Raw genomic sequence first — 14,650 nt, 5'->3', positions numbered from 1 at the left:
TCACAGGGGATGTTGGAAATTTTGTCCTCGTGCTGTTTCATTTGGCCAATAGATGCAATATGAATTGTAGTCACAGACACTTCTGGGTTGCAACAATCCCATTGGAACTTGAGATTATTACAACCCAGAAGTGTCCATGACTGTACTTGGGGGGGTTACCTTGAAAACACATTTGAAACCTTATCTTCTTAAATTGTTCATATTAAATTCATTATTTTAATCCCTTAATAGGCTATTGCATGTAATGATTTAATTACATGCTTCTCCACATGTAGTTCATACGGAAGCAGCACGTGTAATCTAGATGGGGAACTCCTCACGAAAAAAAAACCAGTGGAATCTCAGTTGGGGAAGTAATTGCACACAAAACCCCAATATGGTAGCCTGCCTCTTCTTATTTTCTTGTATTTGATAAGAATGATTGCTTGCACCTGGCCAAGTGCGTTGAGTCAGGGTCTCGTAATCAAATGTTCTAGGGTCGAGTTCTGGACTGGGCATTCATGTTTTTCTCTTCATGAATCACCAGTTTCCTGATTAGTCAGAAAGCAACTTATTATAATTATAAGACAATGATTGCTTTTATACATAAGCAGTAGGTAAAGTTCAATGTGTACATTGCACCGTACTGTGAAGGCACATATAGGGAGATGTGGAGGTAGGCCCCCATATTCTCGATCTTTACTTTTGGAGGTGATGTGATCAGCACCATGCCCTGCATGCTTTACTCTCAAGAAAGGGACCCATTTATTTGAAACTGAGTAAACGCCAGAATGCTGGAACTAGCCTGACCTTAGATCACCCATCATCGGAATTGAACACAGGTCTCCCATGTGACTGACAGGCACTCTACTGACTAAACCACCCTGGTTTACCTCACCTACGGGTAAGGCCATTCGTAAGTGGTATGAACATTTCAGAGATTCGGATTGCATCTTTAAACAAAAATCGACTGGCCATTCATCGACTGGGGAAGAGACAGTGGAACGAGTGTGGAGTCCACAGAAGTCCACCTACCAGGGAGCGAGAGAACTTCAACTTCCACAGAAAACTGTGTGGCGGGTTCTGCGGAAACGTTTACAAATGAAACCCTACCGCTTGCAACTAGTTCAAGCCTTAAAAGACACTGATTATGCTTTGCACACGTCCTTATGTGCTGATTTCCTCGCATTAATGGAAACTGATGGGGTCTCATGAGGTTAATTTACAGTGATGAAGCAACTTTTCACCTTTCAGGGAAAGTGAATCAACACAATGTAAGGATTTGGGGAACTTCTAACTCCCATGAATTTGTGGAACACGAATGCGATTCTCCCAAAGTGAATGCCTTTTGTGCCATTTCCCATGAAAAGATGTATGGGCCCTTTTTCCTCCATGAACGTACTGTGACAGGACTTGTTTTCATTGATATGCTGCAACTATGGCTCCTTCCACAGCTTGCAGAGGATAGCACAGATTTCATTCTCCAATTGGATGGTGCCCCTGCACATTACCACGGCAGCGTTCGGGACCATCTCAATGGGGCATTGGAACAACGTTGGATACGCTATGCATCTCCGGTGGATCAACCTCTCCTTCATGGTCCACTTCGTTCCTCCAACTTGACCCCATGTGATTTCTTCATGTGGGGTTTTGTCAAGGATCATGTTTACGTGCGACCACTTCCAACAACATTGGATGACCTGCGTGCCCACATCACAGCAGTCATTGCTGATGTTGACTGCAACATGCTACACAAGGTTTGGCAGGAGATAGACTATCAGCTTGATGTGTGCCGTGTTACGCGAGGTGCTCACATAGAACATTTGTGATTTGTTTGAAAAAAACTTTGACAGTTTACCTTTCTTAGCATATGTCTCACAATAACATTTGTTTATTATATTTTACAGAATAAATGTCTGAAATCGGGTCCATCATTTTGAATTACCCTGTATGCATCTCACTTCTAAACAAGATGGAAAATATCATCACACATTATGTAGAGATGATCACTATATATTTTCATTAAATCGAAGAGAATAATTATTCTTTTGGCAAAAAGTAAGCTGCAAATACCTTTATCTCATAAAAATAACAAGTAGTACTCACTTATCTGCAAAACTGTTTTTCTCTTTCTGTAGCCACAGTCTGTTAGGAAGCGACAGTGACCAATGAAATAAATAGAAAAAGTTTCATAGATAAGTGAGTACTTTTTAGCATATTAATTTGCTACCATTTCTTTCATTCCACAAAACATGATTTAAGACACTAAATTGACAATAAAACAATATTTTCTAAAAAATCAAAAGTTTATTTAAAGGTTTTAATACAGAAGAAATTGCTACACATGCACGCAATACAAAACTATATATCTTTTAAAAAGTTCACATACAAGAAGGAAATTCAAGATGCAAGAATTCAGTCTTTCTCATTCATGCAAATTACACCAGAACAAAATTGGCATTACAAAAGTTACTACAATACAAACTGCAGAAAAATATTTTTTTATTAAGAAAGATTGCAACTTTACATTACTGCATATACTTATTACATCAACAGCCCACAGCAGTTTCATTGTTTTGACATTTTTGCAACTTTATGCAATGTGACAACTATGTATGCTTAATGCATACATGATGGCAAAGCATAAACCTGTTGATTTACATTCATCAATTTGCAATTAAAATAATTAAGCGTTGACCATTTCGAAAAAGGAACATGTGACATTTCAAGTTGACAGGTTCAAGCTTATTACCAAGTGACTAGAATTGCAATATTGACAGCAAGCAATGCATGCACTGGCAGATTGTCTAAATTACACTTATCAATTTTTAGCTAAGAGAGTTATGCAAGCTTGCATGCATTCAGAAACATTGACAAAAATTAGTTAGAAGAGAAAATACCATTACAAGACATTCCTACAACTGATATAAGTAAAGATCATACAATTCAAGTCTCTCACATTTCAGCATTCAGTAGGGATGTGTGGGATTCCAAAATATTGGCACAGTGTTTGGGAAAATAATTTCTCATTCCAATGCAGATTTCAAACATTCACGTATTATAAGCTCTTAATTGTATAAGTGTCAGAAATTTCTTGGAAATGATGAATTAGTTCAGGGAGGATAAGTACAGAACTGGAAATTTTCAGCATCAGGGAATCCTATCCCGAATGTTATGATGTAAAAAAAAATCTCATCCCACACACCCATAGCATCTGGACACAAATGTTTTATTGAAATGATTCCATGTGCTGCAAGATTTTTTTCAATATGACATGCTAGTCTGCAACAAGTCTTCTCAATGCTTGAAAGTGAAGCAAGATTTTCTGACAAACCTCCAAAATCTCTACAAAATGAAAGACAATTCATCAAAATGAAACCTCTACATCACAACCATCTGAACACATTAAATTTATAGGAAGATCTGCTTTTAATTGTAGTACCTATTATAGTGAAATATGCTCATTTTTTCCCTAAACTAATAGAAAAATAATATTTTTCACATGGACTTTCACCAGTATAAATGAATCCCAAGTTATGGTCTACAATTTCCCAGCACTGATGAATTCAATTACATGCATTCATAAAATTACCTTGGAGAGTTTTTCACTACTCTGATCTACTACTCTCCCTCCTTATACTATTTCTAATTTTAACTTGTCTCACCTTAATTAACAATAGCTGCAAACATTATTGATTAAATCGGTTCTGCTTTGGTTCAATCCTACTTTATAAAAGCACAAAGGCATGAACTTGTAACAAATTTTCACATCAATTATATTATGATTTTCACCCAAAACAAAATAAACTGAGCTGCTGAAATACTAAGTGGGTGTACACATTGTATTTATAGTAGGTTGACCTTGCAGGTAAAACATACATGAAGATTTCAGACCACTGTCATAGCTCTATAATTTGAATATGCAAAAAAGAGCTGGCACCAAACTACACTTTAGTTCTCTTTCACAAGGAACAACCAATTGTGGCGATTACCTCGATTCGTGGTAATTCGCTACATTAACGAGGGACTTGCTAACTGTGGTCGCTTCACACAAAGCTCTCATTCAAAACAGTGTTTCACCAAAACTTACAGGACCCGACACATTCCATTGCCCCATGGTAAAAAAGGTATTACATCCTGTTGTAGCTATTGGGTGAAAATACAGCGCACGAATATATGATTATATGTACATGTGTACATAAACAAAATCTTGAGAACATTCAGGATCATAAAATAAAGAGAAACTCATTCAATAAGTAGCAAATGTAATTTTCTTTTATCTGTTTGGACATGTTTTACATGTTAACTTCTATTAACAGCAAGTTAAACACACTGGACAATTTTGTAATCTCAAATATTTTCTCACTTTCAGTTAGATACACAAGGAGTTTAACGTACAAATAGCCACAGAAATACCTTGTGAATTTTTAGTCTAATGAGAAATGAAAGGCAGATAAACACATTTCATGCACATATCAACATTGTTTATAATACCCCAAATTATAAATATTGTATTTATTAGTAAACACCATGTGATCAAATAAAACCTCAAGATATTCACCACACAGAAAGACAATATCAGTTATGAATGCATCATTAGTTTCTATTTGCATAATTTCACTAAATATGCACATAGGTATTGTTTATAATAAGGCAAAATTATATGCATGGTAAGTTTCTAGTATTTGCATTAGAAGTAAGGTGGCAGTGAAACCAACTACATAAAAAACCTGCCTGTTGCTGTACGTATAACAATTACTGGAGAACAACATGCAGAATGGCCCACAAGTGAGTTGAGTGATTCTTCTAAGTCCACTTTATGCACAAAAAGGCTAATTGGGACTGGACATGCAGTTTAAAGTGGCATCCGAACTACTATGTGCCTCCACCTGGGATGACAAGTCAATTGACACCAGCATCATTCAAACTCTTCACTTTGTCAACTGACTTATGGTTCACCCTGTATTTCTTATAATGCTTCCTTACTCTTTACTGGTATCCTTTACATAACACCTGTGCTAGTTGGTAAAAATCTATGAAGCCAACGAATCTGTATCACTAAGTTTTTTTTATGTGAACAGTCACAGGAGAAATATCTTGGAAATTACAGTCAAAAATCCAAACCCCTTTGCTCTTGTTCACACTTGAGCTACTGATCTTTCCCCTTTTCTCGGACCATGGATCCTTTATTGTTAGCATAAGACAATCAAGGTTCAAACTAACTAAAGTGGACTTTAAAAGGCCTGCTGCTAATGCCAAATGACAGCAAAAGCTAGATTTTTTAAATCACTGTACAACATTAAGGAAAAATAAACATTGTACACACATCACATTCCCAGTATCAGCTGTTAGTCCCCCCAAATCCCCTTGGAGCATGCTTCACCTACTACAAGAAGAGACTGTTCAGCAATGTGAACATATATTTAACAAGAAAATAATTTTATCAAATTAACTCATTGCTGTGGAGAAAATATGCAAATCGCGAATGTAAATGCCCAAAGTGTTTTATAAAAGTTCTTCATATTGCCAAAAAGATTTTTGAAAATCTCTGTAAATCTTTTTTTGTGATTTTTGATAATGTTTGTTTGAATTGCAGTTTTAAGTCCACTTTATGCACTGATAGGCTAATAGGGACTGAACCTACAGTTTAAATTTGATTTGCTTTATTTTACTTTGCTTTTTGTGCCACTTTTGGCTAATTTGCGAAGATGGGGATGAGTGATGAATGGACACTCACAAATATCGATGCCCAGGCCAGGATTCGAAACCGGGACCCCTGGCATCATAGCACGATGTGCTAACCACTCCGCCACATACAGTTTTAAGTGGGATCTGAACCATTGCGCAATGTGCCTCCATCTGATATCGAACCTGGGATCTCTTGAGATTTTAGATAATGTCATAACCTTGTGCATAATGAGATATTTGACTGAAGTTAGAAGGCATATGCACATAAAGGGGTATAAATGTCTAACTCTCTATTTCTCAACCCTAGCAACATTAACCAATATTATAAAAAAATAGTATGCAAGGAAGTCGTGCACCCAGCATTTCACAGTGTAGATTTTTGCTGTTGAAAACATAGCCCTAAACAGAAATTGAATCTTCGCACAGCTTGCTTCTCACTTGAAAGGAAAAAGAGGAAGGGGGAACATTTATCACCATCTACTTCACATGACCAAAAGTCTCCTCAGTACCAAATACAAGGAAGTAAAAATGGGGAAGGCAATTATTTTAAACAGAATTAAAAGCTTTTGGAATGCTAGCACAAAACAGTGTATGCATTTCTTTTCGCACACAGCAATATAACCAAAACTGAAAAATCACTAGAGACATAACATACACTATTACTCGAGGACATCACGCATTCACATGCAATAGTCAAGTACTCGTGTACATTATTCTTACTCATAATTAGAATTTTTCATGCTGTATCAAAGAGTCTAAATACAATAAACGTACATGGAGAACAGGGAAATAGGAAACCATACAACGTGTATTCACATAAGCAGACGAAAACGGTCAGCCTTTATCTAATATTGTTATTACAGGTTAACACTGCCTGTACAATATTGCATAACACCCTCCAACAAAAGCATCTTTGTATTTCAGGATGAATAGTTAAGTAGTATTAAATCACTATTATTCTACTAGGGTTACTAGCATTTGTATTATCACAGATTTGTAGGAGTTAAAACAATGATCTTAGTGTAAATTCTATACACTAATGATCCTGTCATCTAAAAAAAAATCACTATTTGGATTCTTTTTTACGGTTGGTTTTTCTAACCAATCTAATAATTACGAGCTTCTTTTCGGTGTCCAAGCATATTCGAAAGATAACCTTGAATATACACAGGTACCTACTTAAAAATTTACTGTGACAAAATCACTCATGTTTCTTCACATGTACATAAATAAAAGCAGTGAAAATATTCACTACTATGTACCTTTTGAATACATATGTATTCTTATAGCTATATACATATTATGAAAACTTCATTATAAAAGATATTACAAGCCTACAAAATTTTATGCTTTCACACACGCACACTCAAGCAGTACTTTTATTTTGTTGACCTCTACCTCAAGAACATGAACACAGATTATAATCATTGTACTCTCCTACTCTAATAGTATGCCGTAGTAACATCAGAGTAATACAGTAACATTCTTTGCACAAACATGGTACTATGTAACAGAAATGTACCAAATATCTTGACTTCACATACATAAATAAAGTTAACAAAATGAACTAAATGGTGTAGACAGATGCAAAACTTTTTTTCATCTGTGTAACAATTTTTCTGGTATTGCTTGTGAAATTAATGTTTGGTAGCCATGTATGAATGAAAAGCAACTGCTATATTTGGTATGTTGATGGCAAACGACTAACGTTCATTTGCTCTCAAGTGCTTCCAGACCAAAATGACAAGTGTACGGCCCCTCTGCTCTGCAAAACAAAGGCATTTACTGCACATGCGTGACAACAGACACGATGCTTCTGTACAAGTGTTATCGGGTGACCAGCCAAGTTAAATTGGTGTTAGAGAGCTTTCCTGGGAACGTGATTCAAACAAGTGTTCTAGGTAACCAGCCAGATTAAATCGATGTTAGCATCCACGCTAACAACAATTTAACTTGACTGGTCACCCTATAACACTTGTTTGAATCACGCACCCAGGAAAGCTACAATTCCTATTTACAATGTTATTGAACAGATGTTCCAATGATATGCAAACATGTGCACCTTGTCATGTCACCTATCACATGTTGCTTGTCACTCATGACTTAGGCCTGAAAGCTTACTAAAGCTAAATAAATACGGAGTAACTGCTCCCACAGACAAAAACTTGCACTTCGGTTTTGGTTGAACTATACAACTATGTAGAACAGCAATGCATTTGACAAAAAAGAAAAGCTATTTTGCACACCCAGTAGTACAAATTATGATCAATGCATCGCAAGTACACTATAGAATGTCCAGTTAAGGAGAATTGGACATAAAAATGAACAAATGCTCATCATTATCTGTACATATGTATTACTCTGATGTCACTGCACATATAATGCTTTGGTTGGGAGTAACTGAACTCCAATATCAAGATACTAAATAAAATTATTCTCACATGGGCATAGGCACAAATTGCTGCCTACAGTCACATTTTATAATTGTTAGAACATACTTTTTTCAATCCACTGGTTACCAAAAAAAAAAAAACAATAAATAAATAAATAAAAAAATGGCATGTGCTTATGTCACACTATTATTGATAATTTTAAAAAGATCCTTAATTCACAATTTAAAAGAAAGATAATAGTACTGCCATGATCTATCATATAAAAAGTTACGAAGTCTAACCTGTCCTAAACATAATTCACTTCTCAAACCAAAAACCAAAACACTGAAGAGAAAAATGACTAGTAGAACTTCATAATGCACAATCCATAAGTGGGTGTAAGTAAAGTCCTCATTACTATATATACACAGAGCATTCCCTGACAATTGCTACGAGACTCGGCGGCAAGCGGCCCGGCATGAGTGCTTGTCTTTCCCGGTGAACGGGCCCGCGACAGTCGCTAGAGTCTGCTATTAAAATTACAGTTTTCATATTGTGTACTAACCTTGACTACAGAAGGTGTTGAAAATGATGTCCCTCTGCTCTCCGAAGAAAATTGGCATTTACAAGTGCAAGTTCGTCTACTGTAATTCTCCCGATTTCTCGTACAATACTCTCTTTTAACTCACGGATGGTGTGCAGATTGTCTTTGTATACTTTATTTTTTAGATTTCCCCATTTGTCTTTCCATTTTTATTCAGAAATGGCCCTGTTACTCTAAACTTTTTATGAGGTTTAATATAGTGGTCCTATGTGGAATGGGAACACCAGGAAATTTCGTTGCAAAATGCCGTCGCACTTCTCCACAATTCCTCTTTCCGAAGTAACACTCGACAAGATTAATCCTTTGTTGTAATGTAAACTTTTGTGGTGCCATATTAAGCCACAATCTTCAACACACGGACACGACACAACACAACTTCCGAGGGAGGATTATGCTGGCGTCAGTCTGCAAAGTCAACAGAAAGGGAAAGAGAGCGAAAAAAAAAACAGACTGTAGCGTGCGACTGTCGCAGACCCGTTCACCGGGAAAGACAAGCGCTGATGCCGGGCCGCTTGCTGCAGAGTCTCTTAGCGAATGTCAGGGAATGCTCTGTAAAATATATATATATATATATATATAGCGTGTGTGTATATATATAAAAAGTAAAGAGAAGACTATGGATGGCAACATAGAAAAATATGTTGCTCTCTCCATAGCCCAGTTCATAGTGTAATACACATTTAACGCCAGGGCACACCTGAGTTTCTAGCAGTATTAGCTTGAATATTATATTAAAGCCAGAAATGAAAGCACTGCACAGTCTTTAGTCCTTCTCAGTCACAAAATTCCAGGCATTATGGCTTGGAGGGTGCATCGTCTTGACTACTCTTCCCAACTTGATCATCTGAACTGTAGGCCGCGAGTAAGTTGAAAAGGAAAATAAATTACTTATTATTTCACTCAAAATCAATTAGGCTAATTGAAACAAAATACAAAAGGAGAGAAATCAATTCCAACAGATTCACTTGCCACGGGTAACAATACAGCACAAACACAGGAAAGAGGTTTGCAAGCAGGTTGGACAAGGAACGAGTGTCAATCAGATGTTAGCCACCGATTGGTGAAAACTGCACAGTCTTTCACCAGATGTCCTTGCAGTTGCAGATCTCATGAAAATTTTTCAAAATTTAACTGTAGTACAGTACAGTAGTACAACAAACTAGGGTGTCGAGTTTTACTTCTATTTGTTCTGCATTTGTGATACCTGTCGCAAGATATGACATTCCCAGTTCAGGGGCATTACTTGTCCCTACCCCCATTCAAATATCTTGACATTTCATGCCAAATTTGCAATTGTTTATGATTTAGGCAAAACTCATTTCTATAGCACCTGGAGTTAAGTTGTTCTGCAACAAAAGTAAAAAAACTGCAAATTCCAGGACAAAATTAATATAATGTAATATGTACCTAATTCACGTGAATGATGTAAAGAAATAAATATTTCATTGTGGAAGAAAAACAGATACTGGCACTAATTTACTATTCATCGGACAGATTTCCTCATTTTTACATGAGAAACTACTTACGGTAATAACTTCCTGTAGCATTGTCTAAAATCTGGAAGGTGTTTTTTGTGATGTGGGAATGTTTCATAGAGGAAATTCATGTTCTTTGTTGAAAATTAATTCTCCGACAGACAATAGTCTTCATACATCATCACGCATCGTGATTGTGTTTTGTTCATGTTCATTGGGTATCCAGCATTTCGAATGAACGTTAGAAACATGTCATGGATGCATGGTGAAATTCACCGGTGTGGAAGATCCAGTGGATTTTTAAATTTAATTGAACACCGGATTGTGAAGAAAGGAAAGGAATGTCGGAAATGTGGCAGTGAATGTAAGCTACTCGTTTAGAAGGAATGGGCTGTGGGTATATGCCTAATATGACGTGTCGAAATTCAGGTAAGTTTTCCGTATCCTGGAAATGGATTTCTTCAAATTTAAAAGTTTGGGGCTCATTTGGGAGCAGGTGACTACGGCCAATTTCTAACATGCCTTTAACAGTGACTCTATAGAGAAAGCCGGGTAGCCGGAGCGGAGGCGGAGCCGTGGTAGGTCAATTACCCCAGGCGCGGAACCCGGACTCTCTGGGAAATTTGGACTCAAAAAGTAAGTACGAATGTCAAAAATTGACGAAACGAAGAAGTTATAGGTGTCCGATGGATAGTAAATTTTAACCAGATACCTAACTGAACATGGCATATGTAATGTAAATTAATGAAAAGTATGCAGATAATTCATTGGCTATCGATGACATAAAGAAGGCTTATAGCAACTCCAGAAGAAAGTTATCAGGTAAATACACTCATAACTATACTATACACCACTGTCCATATTTCCCCTGTATGCCGGCAACTTTTGGAACATAATTTCTATGTAGTAAAACATCAAATGGATGTCTATGTTACAACATAAAACTGAAGGAAAATATACAGGGTGGTCCATTCAGATGGATATTAGTGCCCCTTGTACGAAGGAGGTACATAGCACTAGTATAAAGCATGCCAGTTGCTTCTTCACAATTTCCAAACAATAGTGGATAAAAAGAATGTTCTATTTAATTATGTATGTGGTATTAGAGTTCTCAACTGGTCCAAAAGAATGCTCATTTTTACCAAGAATTCCAATGTAATCCATCTCGAGTGATGGCATGAGTGGGAATGACAGAACATCATCTATTTAAACCAGGTTTTTACAATGGCCCAGTAAACCAAATGATTAATCTGTATATGATAGGAAAATGGTTGTTTCCTGAACTCCAAGGCATATCCAACACCGTGTGGCTGAAACAAGACAGGATAGTAGCCCATTGATGTTTGAACCCTAATTAGATTTTCCTAAACAATGGATTAGTCATGGATTTCAGACCAGTCTAGCTTTGCCATGACCAGCACAAAGTCTGCCATTTTCCTGTTTCTGCGTGGCTCTGAGGTTCACCCAGCCTCGTAAATGGGTAGCTGGGCACAATGCTGATTACATCATCCCTACTATGGCCGAGATCAAGAATTTGTGGAGCTCTATACCTCCACATCACCCCATATGCCTTCATGGCATGTGTGGATACACACAGGAATGCCTTCACCTTAGTAGGTGCGATTGGGTGAAAAACTAAGGACTCAAGAGCAGTTTACTTTTTCTTGGTACACAAGGCTTAGCATTCAGAGGACATAATGTGGGTACAAAAAGTGGCTCAAACTGGGGAGGGGGAACTGCCCCCCCCCCAATCACTGCTACTGCTCTGTAGTAAAATAAAGGACAAACTAACAAAATCGTGTATAAAAGTATATGAAGAAGCAAATACAGACTTTTCTGATTGGACAAAAAAAATGGCATCATATTACTCTGTGTTGACCCCATGGAAAGCTCCCACACAGCAGAACGGTTAAATCTGTTGCCTTCGGTGCAAGCGGCCCTAGTTTTGATCCCTGGCCAAAAGCAATGGCAGCATACTCTGGTACACCAGAGCACTGTAGTGCAGGGAATCTATGCACAGACCACATGCCACCTAGTGAAAAGCAGATTTTCAGGTCTTGACCCTCAAAGGGCTATTGCACAATAGAATTTGGTTGATGGCAGGGGTACAATAGAAAAAAAGGAAGAAAAAAAAAGACTTACCAGCAATATTTTGTCTCCTCCATTACAACTTTGAGCTTCTCGTCGCCCATTAGGAACATTGCTTCCTCGTACGTTGGAGGAGGAGCTTCTGCAAGAGCTTGGTTGTTCACATGGAAGTCTGTGCTGAGAGAACCCATGGCACCCGCCGGGGGCGCCATTAGAGACTCATATGATGGAGGGAGGGTCACTGTGCTTGGATTCCGAATTACACATCCTTGATTTCTTGATTGGTGGGCCAACTCCTGAAGTCCCTAGACACCATAGTAGAGTTGTGATATCTTACATTTTACAAATATATCAATACATATATATCATAAAACATGCAACTAAAGAAAAGGAAAAAAAAAAAACTACTGTGAAGTCAATCAAAATAATAAAGTACAACATATCCATGTTGGCCTCCTTTAGAAAATAATTTAATGGACATCAGCATATTTTAATTGCAAGGAATAAACATTTGCAACTAGAAATATACATTTATAGCTTTGACAAAAGGAATACAAGCAAAAGAAATGTTCGCAAACTTTGTCACATATGGACTCTAATTTAAACTGAATCTATATAGTTTGTTGACCTATATGATGGGAGTGCTTAGCACAGCATGCTATGAAGTCTGGGTTCCAGCCTAATTCAATCAATCAACCATAAGTACACAGTTTGGACTGAGATAAAATCCAGCTAGCAAATTTTTGCAGAGCACCCCCCCCCCCCCATGTTAAACCATAGGAGCATCCTCTAGCTAACCCCAAGGCTCCACCAAACATCCCCAACCTAATACTTTTCACCAGGCATTGAACCCGAGACCCCTTTATTACAAGGCGACGATGCTACCACTATGCCAATGGGGAGGCCGAGATCTGTTTAAAAATAAATATTTATACTTCATCCAGGAGCTATATTTTATTTTTATTCGCATCATTTTATTCCTATACTTATGACGGGAGCGAGATTTAAAAAAAAAAGAGACTGATCTGCAACACAAGTGTCATTTTATATATTCGTAGGAAAAAATAAATCATCTACAATATTCACTTTGCTACAATCGCATCACAGACTGCTATAAGAATATTATTTCAAAACATTAAGCGTCGCAACGAAAAAGTTTTCTCCATATTCAGCCTCTCTGTGCGAGCAGAAATAATCGTGTTTACGTGTTGATAAACAAACGCGCGATACTGAAAAATATGGAAACTTTTCGATCTGAAATCGGCTAGACCACTTAACTATAAACAAAGTAAACAATAATGTTGATGATCCAGATTTTGGGTGATGCATGATGAATAATATTTCGAGATAACCCCCAATGGAATTTGCTTTACTTTTTTCCTACATTCGTGATAAAGAAAAACGGAAAATCTGCGTTTGCTTTTTCTCCTCTAAACACAATACATATCTAATTATTAACATGACTGTGTTTAGAATGTAACTATCCAATTTGACACTGAGAAGGATTAGTAAATCATTAATCAAAACGACACTAACCCTTAGCAGAGCACGTTGACGTAGGAGCATTTGTATCAAGTTCTTCTTTCTTAAGTACAATACACTCTTCACAGCCACCATCAGTCCCGAACAGATAAATATTGGTCCAACAAGCCACATGTGTCCCAAACTAAAAAATATATACCCATGAGCATCTCCAAGGGCAAGCACTGTGATGACAGTTCCAACTGCAAACAGCACTAAAGACAACGCAAAATAAGAATACGACGTACAATCACATTGTCCAAACGCTGAAGGTTCGGGATATAAATGATCCATTTGTCGTAATCTATGTCGAAAATATGCGTTTTCGAGAATCGATGCCATTGGTATCACTTATCACTCGCTTTTCTCACACAACAACCAAACACTGCAGGATATCTTCGAACACTGCAGAATTTTACCTTGGATCTTTCAATGGTCTAAGTCAAGGCCATTTCTGTTTTGAGAGCACTAACGACATCTAGCGGCGGAATAAGCAAAATCACTCCCTGCTCGCCTGCTGTAAATGCTGAGAGGGTTTGCGCTGGTAGATAATAAATAGCCATATTTGGTCCAATACACAAATGTCAAATCTTGTAGTAACATGCGAAATGTCCATTTACGTAGAAGATTAAGTTTACTTTATGCTCTGATAAGCTAATCAGGATTGGACCTACTTACAAATCACTACCCAACTCTCTGTGCTTGCTATGCCACTGTGCAATGCCCCCCTTCCTCTGGCTTCGTACAAGAGAGGCCCTCGCCTATTTGCATATCTTCCAAATACCTTTTTCTTCTCATATTTTGTGATCAAATTATAAAATCATCTGTAAAATAAAATGATCCCTTTAGCGGGTAGCCAGTTAGCCATATTTTATCCGAGGTAAACGCCCATCGAAGAAGGCAATACATTATCATTATCACCA

General features: G+C 37.4%; 1 protein-coding gene across 3 annotated transcripts; it reads right to left on the bottom strand.

The window, feature by feature from the left end:
* Positions 1 to 2,309: 2,309 nt before the first annotated feature.
* LOC145989925 (uncharacterized) lies at positions 2,310 to 14,121 on the bottom strand. 3 transcript variants are annotated; one of them, XR_014441900.1, is made up of 4 exons: positions 13,743 to 14,121; positions 12,261 to 12,511; positions 7,673 to 9,492; positions 2,310 to 7,533 (listed from the first exon to the last, which is right to left on the bottom strand). XR_014441900.1 is itself a non-coding variant. In XM_083125442.1 (3 exons), exons 1-3 carry the CDS (start codon positions 14,067 to 14,069, stop codon positions 9,438 to 9,440), a joined length of 633 nt encoding a protein of 210 aa, XP_082981568.1. In that variant the 5' UTR covers positions 14,070 to 14,121; the 3' UTR covers positions 2,310 to 9,437. The 3 variants fall into 3 exon arrangements, 2 of the variants coding, with proteins under 2 accessions (XP_082981568.1, XP_082981570.1); XM_083125442.1 differs by having other exon boundaries at positions 2,310 to 9,492; XM_083125444.1 differs by having other exon boundaries at positions 2,310 to 9,492; positions 12,261 to 12,502.
* Between the last annotated feature and the right edge of the window lie 529 nt (positions 14,122 to 14,650).

Source organism: Lepisma saccharinum, chromosome 7 (genome assembly GCF_977018435.1).
Source record: "Lepisma saccharinum chromosome 7, izLepSacc3.1, whole genome shotgun sequence".
In the NCBI taxonomy this organism is placed as follows: Eukaryota; Metazoa; Arthropoda; class Insecta; order Zygentoma; family Lepismatidae; genus Lepisma; species Lepisma saccharinum.
The sequence above is the reverse complement of the archived record's forward strand: the minus strand, read 5'-3'. Positions and strand labels throughout refer to the sequence as shown.